The sequence below is a fragment of the Papio anubis genome, chromosome 8 (genome assembly GCF_008728515.1).
Source record: "Papio anubis isolate 15944 chromosome 8, Panubis1.0, whole genome shotgun sequence".
Lineage (NCBI taxonomy): Eukaryota > Metazoa > Chordata > Mammalia > Primates > Cercopithecidae > Papio > Papio anubis.
In genome coordinates this window covers 56,307,657-56,331,067 of record NC_044983.1, presented here as the reverse complement: position 1 = coordinate 56,331,067, position 23,411 = coordinate 56,307,657, and the positions used below count along the sequence as shown (strand labels likewise).

At 38.7% G+C, this 23,411-nt stretch overlaps 1 protein-coding gene across 2 annotated transcripts in view; it reads right to left on the bottom strand.

The window, feature by feature from the left end:
* RAB2A (RAB2A, member RAS oncogene family) overlaps positions 1–23,411 on the bottom strand; it is a 102,354-nt gene that overhangs the window by 61,265 nt on the left and 17,678 nt on the right. For both annotated transcript variants that reach the window (XM_003902796.4, XM_021942358.2), the window contains exon 2: positions 1,385–1,456. In XM_003902796.4, the coding sequence (XP_003902845.1) occupies positions 1,385–1,456 (72 nt within the window). The remainder of the gene's footprint in view (positions 1–1,384; positions 1,457–23,411) is intronic.

Genomic DNA, 23,411 nt, shown 5'->3' with positions numbered 1-23,411 from the left:
AGTTTGAAACCAGCTTGGGCAACAAGGCAAAACCCTGACTCTACCAAAACACGAAAAATTAGCCAGGCGTGGTGGCGCATACCTGTAGTCCTAGCTACCTGGGAGGTTGAGGTGCGAACATCACTGGAGCCAGGGATCTGGGGGCTGCAGTGAGCTGTGATTGCATCACTGCACTCCAGCCTAGTCTACAAAATGAGACCCTGTCTCAAAAAATAAAACAAAATGTTACAGTTATTAGGACCAGCATGAGTTACCTGTTTCACCCATCATTATTGTATACACTTAAAACTATCAAAATTAAAATAGAATATGGATAGTCTTAATGACAGTAGTTGCTAACAAAAGATTTCAATATATCCACAAAGTATTATACCTGTAGCTTAGTTGAAAACTATTAGTTAATAATGTTATTCATGAGCTCTATCTTTGATTTGGTATTTTAAAAACACACAGAACATAAGGATCAACATGCTATAAATGGTAAATTAATAATGTCAACAGAAAATGAGCAGTCAGTAGCTAAAAAGATTCATTAAGCAGTTCGTTGTAAAGAATGACTAGATTTCCAATGATCTGTTTCTTCATATTTGACTAATTTACAGTTAATGGGCTACAGCCACAAAAGAATAATCCAGCTAGATTCTTCAGCTTTCAGAATATAAAATGTAATTTTTAAACAAATAAAAATCCTAAATAGTAAGATTACCTAAAGTTTTTAGCTTTTCACTCATCTTAACTTTTTCCTTTGCATATTAATAAAATGGAAAATCATTATTTTAAATAATAACTGCTAATATTTGTTGACTATTTCTTACCAGTAACTATTTCATTTACTCTTTATAACTGAGGAAAATACAAAATGCCCAGTGGTACTTTTTCTCAGTTAATAATTATAGGAAAGTCTAAAGCACTTTCACATTGCCAGGCACTTTAATGCTTTACATTTACTAACTCACTGCTCACAGTAACTTCATGTGATTGGTACTACTACTATTCTCATTGAACAGAAAGAGAAACTGAGACATGAAACAGGGAAGTGACTTGCATAGCAAGTTAGTAGCAGAGACTTGATTCAACTTCCAGCAAGCTGAGTCAAAGTTTCTGCTCTTACCTTGCTTGGATACTGTCTCTTAATTGTTTCATCGTTAATTACAATTGAAATCTTAAAAACTACTGTCTTTCAGCATGCTAACCAGTTCTACAAAGCTGGGTAATATTTATTTTTACTACACATATTTTTAAAAAGTGACAGAGACAAAACTGCATAACAACAAATCCAGTTTCACGGATTTTAGCATCATCACTAGTAGAATGGACCTTCTAGCATTTTCCATTTAAACTACCCAAAACTTTTAATGCTTCTCATCCCTTTTATAAAACTTACCAATAGTAAGGTCATGCACTGGCTGAAACCTCTTGTCTGTAAACTGTAGCAATAAGCATGATTTACCAACACCTGAAAGTTAAACAAAAAATAAATAAGAGACAAAATTCACAGAAATTAAGACACTACAAAAAGGATATGGAAAAGAGGCAGCCAGGGCTTCTGGTGCATTGTGAATAATCTACCATGATTTCCTCAGTACTCTAATTTATTGCAAAATAAGAAGACTAATGATTTAGGTGGAAGCTATAAACCAATCTAAAGTACATTTTCTTTCTTACAGTCTAAAGTTCATTTCTTACAATCTAAAGTACATTTCTTTCTTATACATTCAATATTTCAATGTGAAAGATAAATGTGGCAGCTAAACTTGTAGACGACAACTAACCAGGTCCTCCTGGTAGCCTCTACTACGGTAGTGTTTTTGTGCACTTTTGTTCTTTGTGTAACAGTGAAAATATTTAAAGCATAGTAATAGTTCATTTTATCATACTCCCCTATGAACAAACAAATAAATAAGCTAGCAATAAGTGTCTGAGATCTACTTTTCTGGGAAAAGTTCCTTGCTCTGTTTTCTCGCTAATTCATTTCACGAGCAAATGGAATCTGAATTGCATTCCTTCACTCTATTAAAATTGACCCCATTAAGGTCATGAATATAACTTCCACATTTCTAAATTCAAAGGAAAATTTTCTATATTCATCCTACTTGTCCTCTAAGGAAAACTGGATACTGAATACCATACCCCCTTCTTACTCATTTTCAAGTCCTCTAAGAAACACTTCCTCATCCTCATGCTAGACAAAGGCTGCTTAATTGATAGCATCCTGCACTTCTACAAAATACTAAAAGCAGTCACCATTCATTCATTCATTCACTCACTCACTTACTCAAAGTCTTTACTGAAAGCTAAGTATCACTACACTAGGACTTTAAAATACAGTAATGTAGAAAACCAACATGGTTCCTGTGTATGGAGTTACAGTCTAGTTACAGGTAGAGAAATTAAACAAAATGAATACCGAAATAATATACTGTATATGAATAATTTGAAATAATTATAACGACTGATCTGAAAGAGAATAAAGTGCTATGAGAAAGGGTAACAAACTCAGTGCAGTGGCTCAAGCCTGTAATCCCAGCATTTTGGGAGGCCAAGGTAGGCCTTAAGCCCAGGAGTTCAAGACCAGCCTGGGCAACAGAGGGAGACAGTCTTTTAAAACAAAAAAAGACCAAAAAAAAAAAAAAAAAAAAAAAAAGATCGGTGTGGTGGTGCGCATGTGTAGTTTCAGTTACTCGAGAGGCTGAAGTGGGAGGATAGTCTGAGACCAGGAGTTGAAGGCTGCTATGATCACACCACTGCCCTCCAGGGTAGGTAACAGAGTGAGACTCTGTCTCACAAAACAAACAAATGATACTTAATTTAGACAAAAGGAATGAAGAAAATCTTTTTTTTTTTTTTTTTGGAGATGGAGTTTTGCTCTTTCACCCAGGCTGGAATGCAGTGGCATGATCTCAGCTCACTGCAACCTCTGCCTCCCAAGTTCAAGCAATTCTCCTGCCTCAGCCTCCCAAGTAGCTGGCATTACAGGCACACACCCCCAAGCCTGATTAACTTTTGTTATCTTTAGTAGAGACAGGTTTCACTATGTTGGTCAGGCTGGTCTCAAACTCCTAACCTCAGGTGATCCATCCCCCTTGGCGTCCCAAAGTGCTGGGATTACAGGTGTGAGCCACCATGCCTGGCTGGGATAGAGAAAACCTTTCTGAAGAAATGACAGTGAAAAGAAACTGGAATTTCAAAACATGTGATCTTTAGTTTTCTTCTCTGTTGTATTACAAAAGGCCCAAAGTCAAACTCATTTTATCCAATTTTTAACTCTTTTGAACAGACTTTCAGGTGTAGGACAGAAGACAAAAGAACAGTTTTTTTTTTTAAGTTAAAAGAGTTAGTTATCAAGTACACCAAAAGAATTTACTCTATATCCAAAACCTAGCATGAAAGAATAGTATCTTTTAAAAGATGTGAAAGTTCAAAATAGGTGAGCAATTACTTAACATCCCCAATTTTTTCATGTGGTATAGAAAAAATATATATAGTTAGAAATCACAAGTTTTCTTGAGGGACTTCAAGAATCATCTAAGAGTTTGGTAATCATTTAAGTGATAGAAGAACCAGAAAACCCTTTCCCACCTCACAAGACAATATGTATCACTCTAGTAATACTAATCTTACTCTGACTAAGTGCTGGTTAAATACAGAAAATGCTTATTTCTTTGGTTCCTCATTTTTCAGGATTCCATATTCCAGCTCAGGCTGGCCACAAACTCTTGACCTCAAGAGATCCTACCACCTTAGACTCTCAAGGAGCTGGGACTATAGGTTATGTGTCACTACACCTACACCTAAGTTTCTGTGTTCTTAAAAAATTTTTTTAAAATTTTAATTGACACATAATTGTACTTATTTATGCGACAGTGATATTTCCATACATGTATACAATGTGTAATGATCGATCAGGGTAATCAGAGTATCTGTTCACCTCAAACATTCATCATTTTTTTATGTACGTTGGTAACATTCAAAAATCCTCTCTTACAGCTATTTGAAAATATACAAGAAGTTATTAATCATAGTCACCCTATAGTACTATAGAACAGGAGAACTTATTCCTGCTATAATTTTGTACCTGTTAACCTAACCACTCCCTATCCTCACCTTTCCCCTACCCTTCCCAGCCTCTAATACCCACAATTCTACTTTCTGCCTTTATGAGCTCAACTTTTTAAGCTATTACTTATTGTGAATATGAGAACATGCAGTATTTACTTTTCTATACCTGACTTATTTCACTTTACATAATGTCCTCCAGTCTCATCCATGTTGCCACAAATGACAGGATTTCATCCTTTTTTATGACGAATAGTATTCCATCGCGTATATTTACAACATTTTCATTATCCATTCATCTACTGGTGGACACTTAGGTTGATTCTACATCTTGGCTATTGTGAATAGTGCTGCAACAAACATGGGAGTGCAGATATTAACACTACTTTGATATAATGATTTACATTCCTTTGGATAAATACCCAGTAGTGGGATTACTGGATCATACGGTAGTTTTATTTTTAGTTCTTGGAGGAATCTTGATATTGTTTCTCTTAGCGACTATAATTTAAATTCCCACCAGCAGCATATAAGAATTCTCTTTTCTCTGAATCCTCACCAGCATGTTATTTTTTGTCTTTTTGATAATAGCCAGTCTAACTAAGATGAGATGTTATCTCACTGTGGTTTTGGTTTGCATTTCCCTGATGATTAGTGATGTTGAGCATTTTTCATATACTTGATGGCCATTTGTGTGTCTTCTTTTGAGAAATGTCCATTCAGATCCTTCCCTCATTTTAAAATCATTTTTGTTTTTACTGTTGAGTTCCTTGTATATGCTAGATATGAATCCCTTGTAAGATAGTTTGCAAATATTTTATCCCATTCTAAAAGTTGTGTTTTCATTCTATTGTTTCCTTTGCTGTGAAGGAGTTTAGTTTGATATAATCCCATTGGTCTATCTTTGCTTTTGTTGCCTTTTTGTTTGCTTCTTGTGCTTTTGAAGTCTTATCCATAATATCTTTGCCTGGATCAGTGTCCCGAAGCATTTTCCCAGCATTTTCTTCCAGTAGTTTTATAGTTTTGGGTCTAGTTTTGAAAGACCAAAGTATTTCACCCATTTTGAGCTGATTTTTGTATATGGTGAGAGACAGGGGTCTAATTTATTCCTGCACATGGCTATCTAGTTTTCCCAGCACAATTTATTGAAGATAAATATATTCGTGCCCATAAACTATATCTATATAATGTATCAGCTTACAACCTCCTTGAAAATAATCTCTTCTGGCTTTGTCAGGCTACAACTAGCTCTTTGATGTCTTAATTCTATGACAACCAACTCCTCTTCTTCCACGTAACCCTGAAAATACTGGAGGTCTTCCTTAACCCTCTGCACTCTACCTTTTGTTGTCACTTGAGAGCACGAATCCAGACCCGTGGCCTCAACCCATGTTCTTCTTTTTCTTTTTTTTATTTTGAGATGGAGTCTCGTTCTGTCGCCCAGCCTGGAGTGCAGTGGCGCGATCTCAGGTCACTGCAACCTCCGCCTTCCGGGTTCAAGCAATTCTCCTGCCTCAGCCTCCTGAGTAGCTGGGACTACCGGCGCACGCCGCCATGCCCAGCTAATTTTTTGTATTTTAGTAGAAACGGGATTTCACCATGTTGCCAGGCTGGTCCTCAACCTACTTTTATAAATTAGTCAGTGATTATCAAATCCACCACCTTAACTTCACTCCAATTATTTCCAACTGCCTACTAAACATTTACACTTCAATACCTTCAGCTCCAAAACTCAGACTTCTGGAACCAATTTCATTCTTTTTCATTCTCTTATTCATCATCCTCCCAATCAACCTGTGATTCACCCTACCCATGACAGAAGAGACCAAAACACAGCTTCTCCTTCAGTATTTCCTAATCTCTGGAATTGTTTCCCAATGGATCATACTTAAAAGAAACTTGGAATCATCCTTAATTACTCCTCTTCTTTCATCATCCAGCTCTAGTGGTTCATCCATCTCATCAATTCTCTCCGAAAGTCTTCATAAATTCCATGCTCTACCCTCCTCTGAATCATCAGTGCTCTAGTTCTGGTTCTCACTAAGAACCAGATCTTTCTTCCTTCAGCCTTTCTAATCTATTTTGTAAATCACTGTGAAAATGTTTGCTAAAATGCAGATACAGTTAACTCACTCTCATGTTACGCTGACTAAAATATAAAAATTCAAGATCTTCAAAATAGTACACAAAGTCCTTTTTGAGCTGAAAATTATTACTCTAAGAGATTAATACTAAGACAACACAGTCCAAAGACTCTATAGTTAGCAACAACAAACCATCTCTTGTCCCCTGAAATGATATCATATTTTTTTGCTGGTACCTTTTACAAAGGAACTTTTCACTTCCTGGCAAATTTAAATTCATGCTTTAAGACTTAATTCAAAGTTTTATATGTCCTCTTTGGTAGAACATTCTTGTTCCAAAGATTCTACCAATCCCCAAGCAGAACTAATGGTTTAGCCCCGACAATCATATACGCCAATGAATCAATCAATTTCAGCCTTGGGTTCCCATAATACTATATACATGCCTCAAAACCCTGATTAGAATTCCAGCTCTGTCACTTATTAGCTGTAACATAGGGTACTTGACCTTTCTGAGCCTCAGAATTCTTGTCTATAAAATGGAGGAAATCTCTACCCTCAATGAACTGTTGTAAGAAGCAAATGAAATATATAGATATAAAAGGGACCCTGTACAGTACTGGTAACCTGAGTGTGTCCTGTTTATAACAATTATTTGAGCTATACACTTAGGATACATGCATTTTTCTGTGTGCCTAATATACTTCAATAAAAATGAAAACAACAAAATGATGGTCTTTTTGATGCATCAATTTGGCTAGGCCCTACCCTAGTTATGCAGTCAAACACTAATCCAGGTGTTGCTGTGAAGGCATCATACATGTAATAAAAATCCATAATCGGCTGACTTTAAGTGCGACGGGGGCTTCCCAGAGAGAAGAAATAATTCCGCCCGTGAACAGCAACTTTAGCCATACCTGTGGGTTACAGCCTGTCCTGAGGATTTCAGACTTGTTTGTCTAGCCCCCACAATCACATAAACCAAATAAACCAATCAATTTCAATTTCAACTCCCATCTCTATCTATCTAATCACATGCACACATATATCCTACTGGTTCTGCTTCTCCAGTTGGACATTGACTTTTTTTCACTTTTTCTTTTTTCAACCCCTATCTTTATTATCCCAGATACTGAATCTTACAAACAACTGTCACCACTCAAAAAGCACAGTGTGTAGAACAGAAAGCCCTCAAATAAAGCTATTATTTTTGTTAATTGTATCATGCTTTATAGGCTCTCCTATAACAGAACGTGACCCCCCAAGTCACATAGTATATGAGCTCTATTAGGACAGAAATCACTTGCAAGAGTGTGTCCCTAGCACAGAGCAGGTACAAAGCAAGCCTCTATCTGTCCTCATACCTTTTTTACTAGAAAACTTGTCTAAGTTGTTGACTGATAACAGAGAGAAAATTTGCACATACAGCTAATTCTAAATTTCCCTTACTACCTCTAGAAGATGGGAGGGGTTTAACCAACTGTGTAACTTTCCATATATCATTTCATCTTTTTGGACATAATTTTACTATATGTACAGAGAATCAGAGAATTGAGCCAGACAATCATCAAGTTTCTTTCTAACTCTACTAATTGGCCCTGATGATTTATTACTTAGAGCTTTAAAATTTAGTAACATTTTCTTCTCATGGATAAAGTTAACATCTGAGTATCTGTTTAAATAGAAATGGAAAACAATGAATCCATCACGTCACAAAGTATACTAATACGAAGAGAACATAGAGAACTCTTTTCCCTACAACTTATAAGAGTGATAGGTCACTGAGCATGGTGGCTCACACCTGTAATCCCAGTACTTTGGGAGGCTGAAGCAGGAGGATCACTTGAGACCATGAGTTCTAGTCCAGCCTGGGTAACATAGCAAGACCCCATAGGTATTTAAAAATTAGGCTGGGCGTGGTGGCCCATTCCTGTAATCCCAGCACTTTGGGAGACTGAGGTGGGTAGATCATGAGGTCAGGAGTTCAACACCAGACTGGCCAACATGGTGAAACCCCGTCTCTACTAAAAATACAAAAATTAGCCGGGTGTGGTGGCAGGCACCTGTAATCCCAGCAACTAGGGAGGCTGAGGCAGGAGAATTGCTTGAACCTGGTAGGCAGAGGCTGCAGTGAGCCGAAACTGCGCCACTGCACGCCAGCCTGGGCAACAAGAGCGAAACTCCGTCTTTAAAAAAACAAAACAAAACAAAACAAAAACAAAATCCCAGCTACTCAAGAGGCTGAGGCATCAGAATCACTTAAACCTGGGAAGTGGAAGCTGCAGTGAGCCAAGACTGCGCCACTGCACTCCAGCCTGGGCAACACAGCAAGATTCTGTCTCAAAAAAATAAAAATAAAAATAAAAATAAAATAGCAAGGCGTGGTAGCACATCTGTGGTCCTAGCTACTCAGGAGGCTAAGGAGGGACGACTGCTTGAGCCTAGGAGTTTGAGGTTGCAGTGAGCTATGACTGAGCCATTGCATTCCAGCCAGAGTGACAAGCAACACCTTGTCTCCAACATAGAATAAAAATAGTAAAAATAAAAGATGTACAGCTTCTACTGAATGTCACTTTTGCACCACTGCAAAGTTGAAAAATTGCTAAGTCAAACCATCATAAGACAGAGACCATCTGTAGTTATCTTTTTAGTGCCTCAGTTTCCTAATCTGTAAGAAGTAGGTTAATAACACCTATTTAATAGGATAATTGAGAACATTAAATAAGTTAATCCATTCTAAGTCTTAAAACAGTGTCTGGCACATAGTAAAGTTTCAAAAAAGAATTAAACAAATGTTTGTTGCTACCATCAATAGTAAACCACTATTACTATGTCTGTTTACACTTTAGGCTCCCTAAAAGCATGAACCATGATCTATTCATCTTCAGCATTAGCCACATGTATCTCCAGTGCAAAGACAAAGGCTCACAAACTCGCGGAATGGGGTGAAAGACTATAAACTTGCTTTTTTCCCAACATGTGAGCACAAATGTGTATGTGTATACAGGAGAGGAAGAGAAACAGAATCAGTTGCAGGGTATTAAATGCTATGGTACAAAGAAAAAGCTGAGCAGGGCAAGGATGTAGGACCTGAAATGCTGGGGTAGGGGGAAGGAGGACGGTATGTTACTAAACCAGGTAGCCTCTCATGGAGAAGGTGAGATTTAAATGAAGGTTTAAAGGAGATGAGGAAATAGGCCAGTGGATCACTGAGAGAAGGGTATTATTCCACACCAAGGAAACAGTTTAGAAGAAAAGTTCTAAGGTGGCACATTTTAGAGAAACTGCAATAAGGCCAATGAGGTTAAAGCACAGGAGGCGGGGAGAGTCATGCCCCTAGGAACTAGGATATAGGAATGACAGGGGCCTAATCACAGAACCTAAAGAACTCTGTGTTTATTGAGACAAAATAGGGGATTCACGGGAGAGTTTTCAGCAGAGGAGTAAAATAATTTTACTTAAATTCTAAAAGGCCTACTGGCTGCTACAATGAGAACAAATATAAGTAGAAGTAGATGAAAGCAGAAGCAAAGAAGGCAGGTGTGGTGGCTCACGCTTTCCCTAGCACTACGGGAGGCCAAGGCAGGTGGACTGCTTGAGCCCAGGAGTTCAAGATCAGCCTGGACTACATGGTGAGACCCTGTCTCTACAAAAAAATACAAAAAACTTAGCCAGGCATGGTGGTGCACACCTTAGTCCCAGTTACTTGGGGGGCTGAGGTGGGAGGATCACTTGAACCTGGGAGGTAGAGGATGCAGTGAGCCAAGATCGCGCCACTGCACTCCAGCCTGGATGATGGAGTGAGACCTTGACTTAAAAACAAAACAAAACAAAACAAAAAAAACCATGAACCAGTAAGGAGCTTTCTCAGTAAGACAAGAAATGGTGACTTGGACCAGGGTGGTTGCACTGGGGGTAGCTCAAAGTGACTGAATTCGTGAGGCAGAGCCAAGAGAATGTGTTGACAGTGTGAATTTTTTGAGAAAGAGAAGTGAGTTAAGAATGATTCCAATGTTTTTGCCTGATCAAACAGTGAGTTCAATGAGATGGGAGATGTAGGTAGAGCAGATTGAGAGTGGACAGATCATCAGTTCCAGTTTGGTTATTTTGAGTTGAGATGTCTATTAGTCATCCAAGAGAGAAAGCTGAGTAGACAACTCAATATGTGAGTACAGATTTCAAGAAAGACGTTCAGGATGAAGATAAGCCACATGTAAAGAGGAATCAGCAAAATAATAATAATAATAATAAAGACAGACATAGCCTATGTTTGTTATTTAATCACAGAATTAAACAGAATGAGAACAAACAAAAATGGATTTTGAGTGAAGGCTGGCAAATTCCAAACCCCCCCCCCCTTTTTTTTTTAAAAGGAGGACAAATAGAAAGCCTGTATTTAAATCTTTAACAACAACAACAACAACAACAACAACAACAACAACAAAAACTTCTGGAAAGGAATCCCCTATAAACAGTTGTTTTTGCTACTTTTCTAATAGAAATGGAAAATTAAAGAAAAAGCAACTATCTAGTCTTTTAAAAAAAGTTATGCTGGGATCTCTGATAAAAACCCAATTTGAAATGGGGAGAAAAAACTATCTCCTGCCAATGGCTTTCATTCTGCACCAAGAACAAGGCCTGTGCACATCCTCTCCCTTTCTCTCCACGTAGACAGACATTCCACATTACAGATGCTGTCCTTTGTCATTCCAGTGAAGTAGCTCCAATCTCCAATCATTTTCTATCCATTGGTAGTTTTCAATCCACACCCAAAAAAAAAAAAAAAAAAAAAAAAAAGACCCAAAAAACAAAAACAAACAAACAAAAGCAACCCAAGCTGATGCTCAGGCCTCACACCTCCAGAGATTCTGACTGAATTGTGTAGTCGTTAAAAGCACTACCTGGGTGATCTTGGATAAACTACTTGGCCTTTGCATACATCACTTTCAAAAATGAGGATAAGAACAGTATATACTTCACAACAAGAGTTGTGAGAATTAAACCAGTTACCATATATAAAGCACTGAAAACATGTAGGAAGCACTATGTAATAACTTACCAGTATTATTATTTAATTAAACAAACAAAGACAAAAATCCAACAAGGATTACCTCTTCACTTGAAGCTTCCTCTAGATGTCCATGTAGTTTATCTTTTCTTTACATCCTAGAGAAGTACTATATTCCTTTACCATTCAAAACTAGATCTCAGCCCTCTCTCCCTGTTTGGAGATCTAGCAACCTGTTTTTCTTGCATCTTTATTACCTGCTTCTCCATGGAAATCTTCTGACACATGCATTCAAGTCTCCCATCCTCGAACACACTCAAGAGAAGATTGGTCAAGTCTTGTACATCAAATTCTCTCAGCTATCACAAATAGGAAATATCACTAACTAGAATCTTAAACCTGAAGGTTTGAGAAGGCTTAAGAAAAAAGAAAAAGTCCAACACAAAGAATTACCCTGAGATTTTGGAGAGTACCTGTACAGATGACAAAGGTTATTTATTTGTTTTCCTAAACAAACAGAAAGCCATGCGCACCCTCCACCTCTTCTAGTATTCCTCTGGATGTGATCTTTCCCTTAATGGACTTCAGAACACTTTATCTCTGAAACGATAATTATTATGTACTAACTTTTATCTTACACTACAGTTATTTAAATGCCTGTTTTTACAACATTTATAAACAAAGTTCCTTTAGGGCAAGATCTGTATTCCTATTCATCTTTTCATTCTCCAAAGCACCTAGAATGATCTGTTCAGCTAGTATTGATGAATTATTTGTTCAATGAATAAAAAGCAGATGTGCAAAACATTGTTTTTTAAGGCCTGATGTGGATATCTTGGATATACATAGATCATCACCACTCTGTAATTAATACAAATCACTACACTTATTAATGCTGCTATTAGAGTTGGTACCATACCTTACCTTCTTCCTTTACTCAGGGTCGGAGTCACTGTCCCTCAGTAGGACACCATTGTGAGAGCTGAATATTAAACATCAAGTCAATGAGATAACAATTATGAGTAGTACTCATTAAAAATCAGATTCCTGGCTGGGTGTGATGGGTTCACACCTATAACCCCAGTGCTTCAGGAGGCCAAGGCAGGAGGACTGAATGCTTGAGCCCAGGAGTTTGTGACCAGCCTGGGCAACATGGCACCTCTACAAAAAATAAGCTGGGTATGGTGGTACATAGCAGTAGTCTCAGCTACTTGGAGGATGAGGTGGAAGGATCACCTGAGTTCAGGAGGCTCAGACGTTATCGTCCCACTGCACTACAGCCTGGGTGACAAAGTGTGAAACCTTGTCTCCAAAAGTAAAAATTAAAAAAAAAAAAGACAGATTCCTGAAGCCCCATCTCAGAGATTTAGTATGTCTTTGGTGGGGCCCAAGAACTAATTAAGTCCTCTGGTCATTTTAAGGCAAAGAGTCCTTACGAGTAGGTGCTGGGTATTCTACTGAAGTTCATTTTCCTTGTCCTAAACCAACTTCCCACTAATTGCAAGATTTGTCAATATTAGTGATGATTCTATTTTTACAATCAGAAGCCAAACAGCTTTAATTTAAAATATGTGAAAACGAGGTCAGGCATGGTGGCTCACGCCTGTAATCCCAGTACTTTGGGAGGCTGTGGTGGGCAGACTGCTTGAGCTCACGAGTTCAAAACCAGTCTGGGCAATATGGTGAAACCCCGTGTCTACCAAAAACACAAAAAAACTAGACATTTTGTAATTATATTACAAACTGAAAAACCATGAAACATGAAAAAATAAAGTCTGCCCTTTTCAGAGTATTAATAAACAACAGGCTTTACAGTTGTAACACCAGTGTTCAAATCCATCTGGATAATTTCTTAACCTGTGACCTCAGGCAAGTTAGTTACGGAAACTGAGCTCTACTTCCACATCTATAAAATTGCAAAATGAAAATACAGGCCGGGGCTCACACCTATAATCCCAGCACTTTGGGAGGCGAAGGTGGTAGAATCACTTGAGGCAAGGAGTTTAAAAACCAGGCTGGGCAACATACTGAGACCCCATCTCTATTTAAAAAACAAAAAGAAAAAAAAAGGCACGAGGGGAAAAAAAAAAGAAAAGAAAATACAGCATTCCTATTTCAGAGGAATGCATGAGGCTCAAGTGATAAAATGTAGTAGTATTTTGCAAATTCAAAGTTTTAATACAAATGTTAAACTGAGGATTCTTCAAGACGAGTATAGCTAAGAGAGCATTATCTCCAACTAAACTCACCTGACCACATTAAAAAACTTAAATGAATTGGGCTGGGCATGGTGGCTCACGCCTGTAATCCTAGCACTTTGGGAGGATGAGGCAGGCAGATCATTTGAGGTCAGGAGTTTGAGACCAGCCTGGCTAATATGGTGAAACCCTGTCTCTACTGAAAATATAAACATTAGCCAAAATAGCTTGAATCCGTGAGGTGGAGGCTGCACTAAGTGGAGATCATGCCACTACACTTCAGCCTCGGCAACAGAGCGAGAAACAAGAAAAAAAGAAAAAAAAAAGAATTGAAGGAAATATCTGCAATTTTATCACTTTTTTGTTTTTTTTTTGAGAAGGCATCTCACTCTGTCGCCCAGGCTGCAGCGCAGTAGTGCGATCTCAGCTCACTGCAACCTCTGCCCCCCGAGTTCAAGCGATTCTCCTGCCTCAGCCTCCCGAGTAACTGGGATTACAGGCACCCGCCAACATACCCAGCTAATTTTCGTATTTTTAGTAGAGACGGGGTTTCACCATATTGGACAGGCTGGTCTTCAACTGAACTCATGACTTCAAGTGATCCACCTGCCTCAGCCTCCCAAAGTGCTGGGATTACAGGCGTGAGCCACCATGCCCAGCCATCACTGTCTTTTTAAACAGAATGATTTCGGGATTGTTTTCATGTTGTTGGTTTGCCATATATTATCCCCTTGCATCCAAGGGAATAATTTTCATTTCATCAGCTGTATACTCTCTGGCGGTTTACTGTAGTAAACTGGATAATGGCCCCCCAAAAGATATGTCCAAGTCCTGACCCTAGAACCATGAATGTGACTTTATTTGGAAAAAGGATCTCTGCAGATATAATTAAGAATCTCTAGATGAGCTCATCCTGGATTTAGAGTGGAGCCTAAATCCAAATGACAAGTGTCCTTCTAAGAGAAAGGCAGGAGACAAAGACACAGGGGAGAAAGCAAAGTGAATGAAGACAAGGATAGAGAGTACAGTTCTGCTGCCAGAAGCCAAGGAACGCTTGGAGCCACCACAAGCTGGAAGAGACAAGGCAGGATTCTCCCTGGAGCCTTCTGAGAGAACGCATCTAATATCAGGTGTCTGGCCTCAAGAACTGGGAGAGAACAAATTTCTGTGATTTTAAGCCACCAAGTTCATAAGTTGTTACAGCAGCCCTAAAAACCTAATACACTAATCAAGAGTCATCTTTCATTCCTAAGACTCTTACGTTGTTAGTTTCCCAAGTCTTGTCGATTCTGTCTATAATAATTCCTACTGTAATCAGTAAGTTACTCAAACACAAGAAATATTGAGTGGTGTGGGAAAAGGAAATTGGGAATACGGAACATTTATTTGAGAAGGCTGTCTAGCGAAAGCTAGGAGGGAAGAGAAGAAACAGTTATTCAAAGAATATTAATTGAATGCATCATGCCTACTATATTTCAGGCATCAAGCTTGGTAATAAAAATAAAGTTCCCAAGAAGATGTAGCTTTAAGAACGTAAAACATCTTTCTCCTGGAAACTGCAAAGTGTAGAAAAAAGTATGCTAACAAAACTGAGAGTTGCTACAGTATCAATTAAAAAAAGAAATAGACAATATGAAGAACTAACCTTCTATCCTCTTTCCCTTGATGCAATCATCTACTACTATTTGTTTCTTTCTTTTACAGTATTAAAGTACACCCAATATTAAAACACTTCTGGGATGAGACCAAAATCACAAAAATGAGTAAATGACACATAAACTCAGCTGAAAGCCTATGTTCCTATATGTCAGTATCTCTTAAACATTGGGCCTCTGCATACATTTATTCAGTGTTCTTTCTTTTCCTTTTTTTTGACGGAGTCTCGCTCTGTTGCCCAGGCTGAAGTGCAGTGGCACGATCTCGGCTCACTGCAGCCTCTGCCTCCCGCGTTCAAGCGATTCTCCTGCCTCAGCCTCCCCAGTAGCTAGGACTACAGGCACTTGCCACCAAGCCCAGCTAATTTTTTTGTATTTTTAGTAGAGATGGGGTTTCACCGTGTGAGCCACAATGGTCTCGATCTCCCAACCTCGTGATCTGCCTGCCTTGGCCTCCCAAAGGGCTGGGATTATAGGCGTGAGCCACCACACCCAGCCTATTCAGTGTTCTTTCTCTAATAATAACCAGCGACTTCTTTTGTCTACAGCTACTCATCTTTAAGATTTAACTCAAGTGTCATATCGTCGAGGAGGCTTTCCATAACACACACCTCTCTTTACAAAGGTAGAAGTATCTTCCTTTGTATTCTCCTGATTTTTATTAAAAATTTTTTTTCTCCTGATTTTTATTTATTTTTGGTGGTGGTGGTGGGGGGGTGCTGCTGCAGGCCACATCTGATTTTTTCAAAGATGAAAATTATCTGGCTGTGAATGTATAAAATAATTTATTTAACTGTCTGGTTTCAGGGGAAAAACACAACAGCCTCTGCTGTCAATGCCAGAAGAGAAAGAACACTGACAAGTTTCTGTGATTATCTCGCTCAGCTTGGGTGTGACGTGGACTCCAGGAAACCAAATCTAGACCTGTGTTTCAATCACTAGATGAAGTAAGCCTCACTGAAGGCCTACACTTTAAAAATAGACTTATGAAGAACTGTAAGCATATGATGTATTCAGAAACTACTTACTAAGCACCTTAAATGGATACACAATGGTTAATGGAGTTTGTTCTTGTCGCCCAGGCTGGAGTGCAATGGTGCGATCTTAGCTCACTGCAACCTCTGCCTCCTGGGTTTGAGCAATTCTCCTGCTTCAGCCTGCTGAGTAGCTGGGATTACAGGTGCCTGCCACCACGCCCAGCTAATTTTTGTATTTTTAGTAGAGACGGGGTTTCATCACGTTGGCCAGGCTGATCTGGAACTCCTGACTTCAGGTGATCTGACCGCCTCCCAAAGCGCTGGGATTATGTTTTATCCTGCACTCTTTATGAAATCTTTACCTGTTTTTTTTTTTTTTTTTTTTTTGAGACGGAGTCTCGTTCTGTCGCCCAGGCTGGAGTGCAGTGGTGCAATCTCTGCTCACTGCAACCTCCGCCTACCAGGTTCAAGCAATTCTCCTGCCTCAGCCTCCTGAGTAGCTGGGATTACAGGTGTGCGCCACCACGCCCAGTTAATTTTTGTATTTTTAGTAGAGACGGGGTTTCACCATGGTGGTCAGGCTGGTCTTGAACCCCTGACCTCATGATCCACCCGCCTCAGCCTCCCAAAGTGCTGGGATTACAAGCGTGAGCCACCGTGCCCGGCCCAAAATCTCTTTACCTTTAACTCCCTTAAAGTTCTAATTTTTTCCCTTAATTTTCACCAATGTCCTTTTGTTGTCTCAGGATCACATCTAAGAAACCATATTACATTTATTTAACTGTCAGGCCTTCTTAAGGTTCCTCTTGGTTTTAACAGTTTCTCATGCTTTCCTTTTTTTGATGTTCTCGGCAGTTTTGAGGAGTACTGATTAGGTATTTTGTAACATGCCCTGTGTTGAAATTTGTCTAATTTTTTCATGATTAGACTGGGATTATAAGTGTTTGGGAGGAAGATGACAGAGAAAGATTACCATTTTCATCACATCATATCAAGGGTACATACTATCAATGTAACTGATCACTGTTGATTTTAACCTTCATAACCTGGCTAAGGCAGTCTGTCAGGCTTCCCCAATGCAAAGGAACTTTCCCCCTCTTTTCTATACTGTATTCTTGGGAAGGAAGTTACTATGCACAGCCCACACTAGAAGAGTTGACTTCTGCCCCAGAGTTTTCACATAGGGAAAAGTTTTCTCCCCATTGTGTCTTACATAATGTCACCTCTCATCACCATATCCAATCTTCTGCCTTTCCACATTGTTTTAACATTACCATATGTAGGCATTACTTTTACATTAAAAAAATGGGCCAGGCATGGTGGCTCACACCTGTAATTCCAGCACTTTGGGAGGCTGAGATGGGCAGATAACTTGCGGTCAGAAGTTCCAGACCAGCCTGGCCAACATGGGGAAACCCCATCTCTACTGAAAATACAACAAAATTAGCCAGGCATAGTGGCACACACCTGTAATCTCAGCTACTTGAAAGGCTGAGGCATGGGAATCGCTTGAACCTGTGAGACGGAAGTTGTGGTGAGCCAAGATTGCACCACTGCACTTCAGCCTGAGCGAGAGAGGGAATCTGTCTCAAAAAGAAGAAGGGAGGGAGGGAGGGGGGCAGGCAGGAAGGCAGTATTTGAGGTATACACTTTTCAGAAATGGAAAAGTGCCTGAAAATTATCTTCATTTTTAACACTTTTCACTCCCTATGATATCCTTCACTAAATCCTGATAATTCTAGCTCTCATCTGTAACCTCCTTTTATTTTCATTACCACTGCCTTAGACAAGGCCTCTAGGAACCTCTTCTCTGGAACATTTTAATTACCATCTAACTATATACCCGTACCCTTTTAATCTATCTTACATGTGACTGCACCAGGAATGGATGAGAAAAAAAGAATGGATGAGTCAGAAGAAAAGGATTACATTTAACATCTAGTATGTCTATGCCACTATATTACAATATGAATATATACGGCATTTGGTTTTAAAGTTAATTATAATTCTAGTTGTATAATCTTTCTTTTAAAAATTTCAGTGCATTCCACTGTCTACAGAATAGAGTTCAAACTCTACCTTAACCTGTCACATGTACCTCCCTAGGTCTACCATGTTTAATGGATTTATCTTTCTAGCCTTATTTCTCCTAACAGCCTGATACAGGGTCCATACTAAAGTCAAACTGGACCATTCATATCAAGGACAGTACAAGGTGTGGAACTTAGCAGACAACTGCCTTCCTGTTTACTCCTATTTCTATATTTTGATTTTTTACCATTTCTACTTGTCAGAACCAGTTCAAATGTTATTGTACCCTATTTTCCAAGGAGGAAAAAGGCATTCCCCTTCTTACAAAATGCCATACTTTCTTGCAGTTCCTCAGTCAGAGTCCTTATCATATTCTACAAGCACAGCTAGACTATAAACCCCTTAAGGGCAAGCACACATCAAATCTACTTTTTAAATCCTTCACAATTGTACTTAGTCCTACGTTTTATATTTGGTGAACTTACACCTTCTACATTTCAAAATACACGACGAATTTAAGAGATAACAAATACTCACTGGACTAGATTTGAATCCTGTGTATGACACTGAAAAAGTTGCTTCAGGTCTCTAGGTCTTGTTTGCTTATTTGTGTAATGGTAATTATACTACATCTTATTCATTAGTTATTGTGAGAAATAAAAGATAATATGTAGCAAAAGAGATAATGCATCTAGGAAAAATTACTTCTTTTTCCTTTCCAAATACCTAAAGACAAGCTCACTTTATCTGCTAAGGCCAAATTGCTCTAAACGTACATACTTGATTAAGCACTTATCATATGGTACTTTTATTATCAGTTTACATATCTAGCTTCACTCCTCAGGAGCAGTCACATTCGCCTTTTTGTATTTTGAAAACGACCTTGCACAGTGAACTGGCTTAAAAGCAGATGCTCAGGGAATGAATTAATGCATCTCATGCTCACTGGAAAGATCACAAAGTAATAGACTATTCTATCAAACAACTCTAGTCTACATCTCAAGAAAAAAAACTACCAATTTCTAAAAAAAAAAAAAAAAAAATTCAATAGTGGATTTTTCAGATGGGAAAATGATGCTAGAGAATGAAAACACGACTGCATTAAATTAGAGTTGTATCTGTATTATTATCTGCCCCTAACTTAAGTGTTATTTTCCTTTGAAAAGGTAGTGAGTACAGCCATGTGCCAGTTATCAATTGACTGCCTCCTTGCTCCAAATCCACCCTTCACTGTCCTTCAAGTGAGACTGAAACCTTCCTACCTTGGTAGGGCACAGGGCATAACAGCTTCATCAGCACTCAGCACCCCTCTATGGCCATCTGCTCCCAGCACTCCTTCAGGTTGCTTTCCATGGAGTTCTCAGGCTACACACACACCATGGAAGGGTTCCCCAAGCATGAAGAGGGCAGCTGTCCAGCTCATTTCAGTCCCTTAATGTCTCTGACATCCAGTAGGCCTCAGCTGTGCCCCTCCAATGAAGTCTGAATGTCAGATCTGTTCATTCCTTCCGTGCTCTGCATAGCCTTAGTGGTAGTGACTACTACCCTAACTGCTGTTACTATAGTCTTCAGAGTTCTCTCTACCTCTCAGCCAATTCCCCCATTACTCTAATCCTACGTTACAGTTAAGGATTGTTTACATTAGACTTTCTCTGTTCAAATTCCTGTGTAGTTTCGGTTTCCTAATTGAACTCTAAATGATACAACTAGCATGAATAATAATATCCTGCATTAGATAAGCCAAATTTAATTTGGTAAAGTTGAGGGTATTTGAATATCGGTAGAATTTAAATTTTCTTAGGAAAGACATAGTTTGTCTTTAAGTGCAGTATTTTTGCAAATACAAAGCTAGATATGATTTAAATCTTAAAAAACTGGAAAACAGAGCATTCAATAATTTTATTAGGGAATACGTTACAGAGGTATTAAACCTGATAGCAAGTAAGAATGTGGCGAAAATGGCATCCCTATTCCTTTCTTCCTCCCAACTCGTGGAACTTTCCTCACTAGTTTATCTTAATAGTGGAAAATGGCTAGAATGTTTAAGAAAAATCAGGAAGAATAAAACTGGGCTATATGGCCAAGCATGGTGGCTCACGCTTGTAATCCCAGTACTGGGAGGCTGAGGTGGGAGGAATGCTTGAGGCCAGGAGTTTGAGACCAGTCTGGGCAACATAGTGAGATCCTGTCTCTATAAAAAATCAAAAATTAGCCAGCCGCGGTGGTGTGCACCTGCAGTCCCAACTACTCAGGAGGCTGAGGTGGGAGGATTTGCTTGAACCAGGGAGGTCAAGGCTGCAGTGAGCCATGATCATGCCACTGCACTCCCACTGGGCAACAGAGTGAGACTCTGCCTGAAAATAAACAAATAAAATAAAAAAGAAAACAGTTATAAATACCTTTTAGAATTGTAGGATGTCAGTTTTGTTGGAACTAGAGAGGTCCTCTGGTGTGATGTTTTTTAGACAGCCATACTGGTCAGGTCATGAAACCAATTTAGTGGATTGGAACTAGCATTAAAAAAGAATTAGATGGGCCAAGTGCGGTGACTCACACCTGTAATCCCAGCACTTAGGGAGGCCGAGGTGGGTGGATTACCTGAGGTTAGGAGTTCGAGACCAGCCTGACCAACATGGTGAAAAACCCTGTCTCTACTAAAAATACAAAATTAGCTGGGTGTGGCAGCACATGCCTGCAATCCCAGCTACTTAGGAGGCTGGGGCACGAGAATTGCTTGAACCTGGGAGGCAGAGGTTGCAGTGAGCTGAGATCATGCCACTGCACTCCAGCCCAGCCAACAAGAGCAAAACTCTGTTTCCAAAAAAAAAAAAAAAAAAAAATTATAACAAAATAACAAATACATATACGATTAGAATAAGCACACTTAGAAATTTTTGTTTTGGAGATATATATGCATTTACACACATGAACCCTAGATTGCAATGTAAAATATACTTTATTCTGTGGCTTATAAAAAACAAACCTAGAAATTACTGTGCAGTGTCTAACCCAACTCATATACAACAAAAGATCTCATCCACATTTTTGCTAGTACTGACGGTAAAATAAATAAACTGGGAAGAATCTGGAATACTTCTGTTCTCTTTTAATTGATATTTAAGAGGACAGAGATATTTACAAGGACAGAGATCAAAGGAAAAATCTGATTGAATCATTTGTTGTCAATTTAACATAAATAATAAGAGGCAGAAACTCAAAATCAAGTTTTTTTTATTCTAAGTCATAGTTTCTTTTCCCACTGGTCCACTCAACCTCCTGAATTTGTTCTTTCCCAGATACATGCTGCTATTTGCAATCAATAAATTTGCTAACTAAAAAGAAAGTTATCTCACTTTCCAGCTAGCAATACTAGGGATGAAAGGAACATTCTATAAGTAAAATGATTCTGACACTGCAGAAATTTAATAAAGAGAAATGTTTTTAAAAGAACACTATTTCCACTATGCTGACTTTATCCCAAATAATAGTGTTCCAATTAGGTTACCTATGTGACTTAATATACACAATTAATGTTGGTTAGGCTGTTGAATTGTAAGTACCTGAAATATATACCAAAGTCAAAATTAAATATTCTTTCTAAATTCATACTTTTAATGGAAGGTAATTTGGCAGTACCTATCAAAATGCAAAATGTAATTACCAGTGACCCAGAAATTTTACTTCTTGCACAAATGCACAAGAAGGCTAACGGCAACATTGTCTATAACGATATTCATCAACGCAGGTGTAGGTGGACATTTGCTGTTTCTCGCTACCTAACATCAGAGCACTCTTCTTTGAGATCCTTAGCAGCTAGGGCAGGGAGACATGTGTCCTAGACTGAGCCAATCAGATACTCCTATCTAGAACTTAGAATCTTGAAAAAGTGCTGCAATATCAAGGACCATCAACAGACAATACATAGTGGCTACAGTGGAGATGAGAGCAGTGGAGGCCAGTGGTATGCATCCAGCATCCTCTCAAGCAGGCCGTACTGACAACAGCAATTTGGCTGTGCCTTGCCTTTCTTCATTTTGCCCATCTTCAAACTTGATTTTATTGCTTTCCTGTCTGTGAACCATCCAATCTTTCCAATAAAATCTTCTGTTTACATTAACCAGAATTGGTTTCTGTTATTTGCTACCACAGACCTCGACTAACAGAAATCAGAAGCTGATAAATTGTGGTTCATCTATCTAGAGTTTTTAAAAAATGAGAGAGATTTACATGTGGTGATACAGAAAGACACTCAAGATTTACCCTCAAATGAAAAAAATAAAACTGTAGAACAGCAGTGATTGTATAATCTCACTGGTAGAATTGGGACACATGTACACATACACAGGCTTAGAGAGGTACAGAAAATTTCTGGAAGGATGTTTACCATGCTTGCTTACATATGTAAAGTGTGAAGAGGAACTTTCATCAACACTATATAAGCAGTACTTTTACTGACTTCATCTAACTACCTCCATAGTGTCACTGCATTTAAATAACCAGCAAAACTTCTAGTGTGACCACATATAGCTACTATAAATGTTGATCTGGTAAGAAAATTACAAGAAAGCCTGCAAGTAAAATAATGCACTGTGAAACAGAAAATTTTGATTTCTTTCTCCTCCCTGTGTCTAAAAATCTCTGAAGAATACTACTAAGTAGTACTTTTTAGTAAGACTTATTCATGGCTAAGGCTGAAAATTCACATAGCCACACTTAAGTCCAACATGATTTTTCTATTTCTCCTACAAATTCTCCAAGAAAAGAAACTTTAAGCCAGAAAGAATGGGGGGAAAGGCCAAGCAAGAAAAAAAAAATTAAATGGTGAATGAGGCTCATTACTGTACAAATATCTGAGTTGAGGGTAGAAATTTGCTCCACTTAGAGAATGGGGAAGGGAATAACGCTCCTTAATGCAGATATCCAGAGGGTTAAGCAATCCCTTAAACTATGACACACAATGGTCTTCACAGTATAGTCCCAAGATTCCTTAGTGTTACTCATCATATCCCTTTCCTCCAGTCCTGATGAAAATCCTTTACTGCCACATTTTGTACATCACTCCTGGTATAAAGTCATTAAACCTTCTTGGCAAAATAAGTATGAGGAGCCCAGCCCAGTATTTCTCACATTATATAAAGATGGGGCAAAAGCACAAACTGATTCTACTGATTAGGTGGACAATTATTCAAACAAGTTATACCAAGTCTGTACCTATCACTTGATTTTTCATTTGTTATTTATGTTTTATTTTAAAGAGACAGAATTTTACTACACTGCCCAGGCTGGAGGGCAGTGGCTACTCATAGGCATGATCATGGTACACTGCAGCCCTGAACTCCTAGCCTCAAGCAATCCTCCTATCTCAGTCTTCCAAGTAGCTAGGACTACAGGCACATTCCACC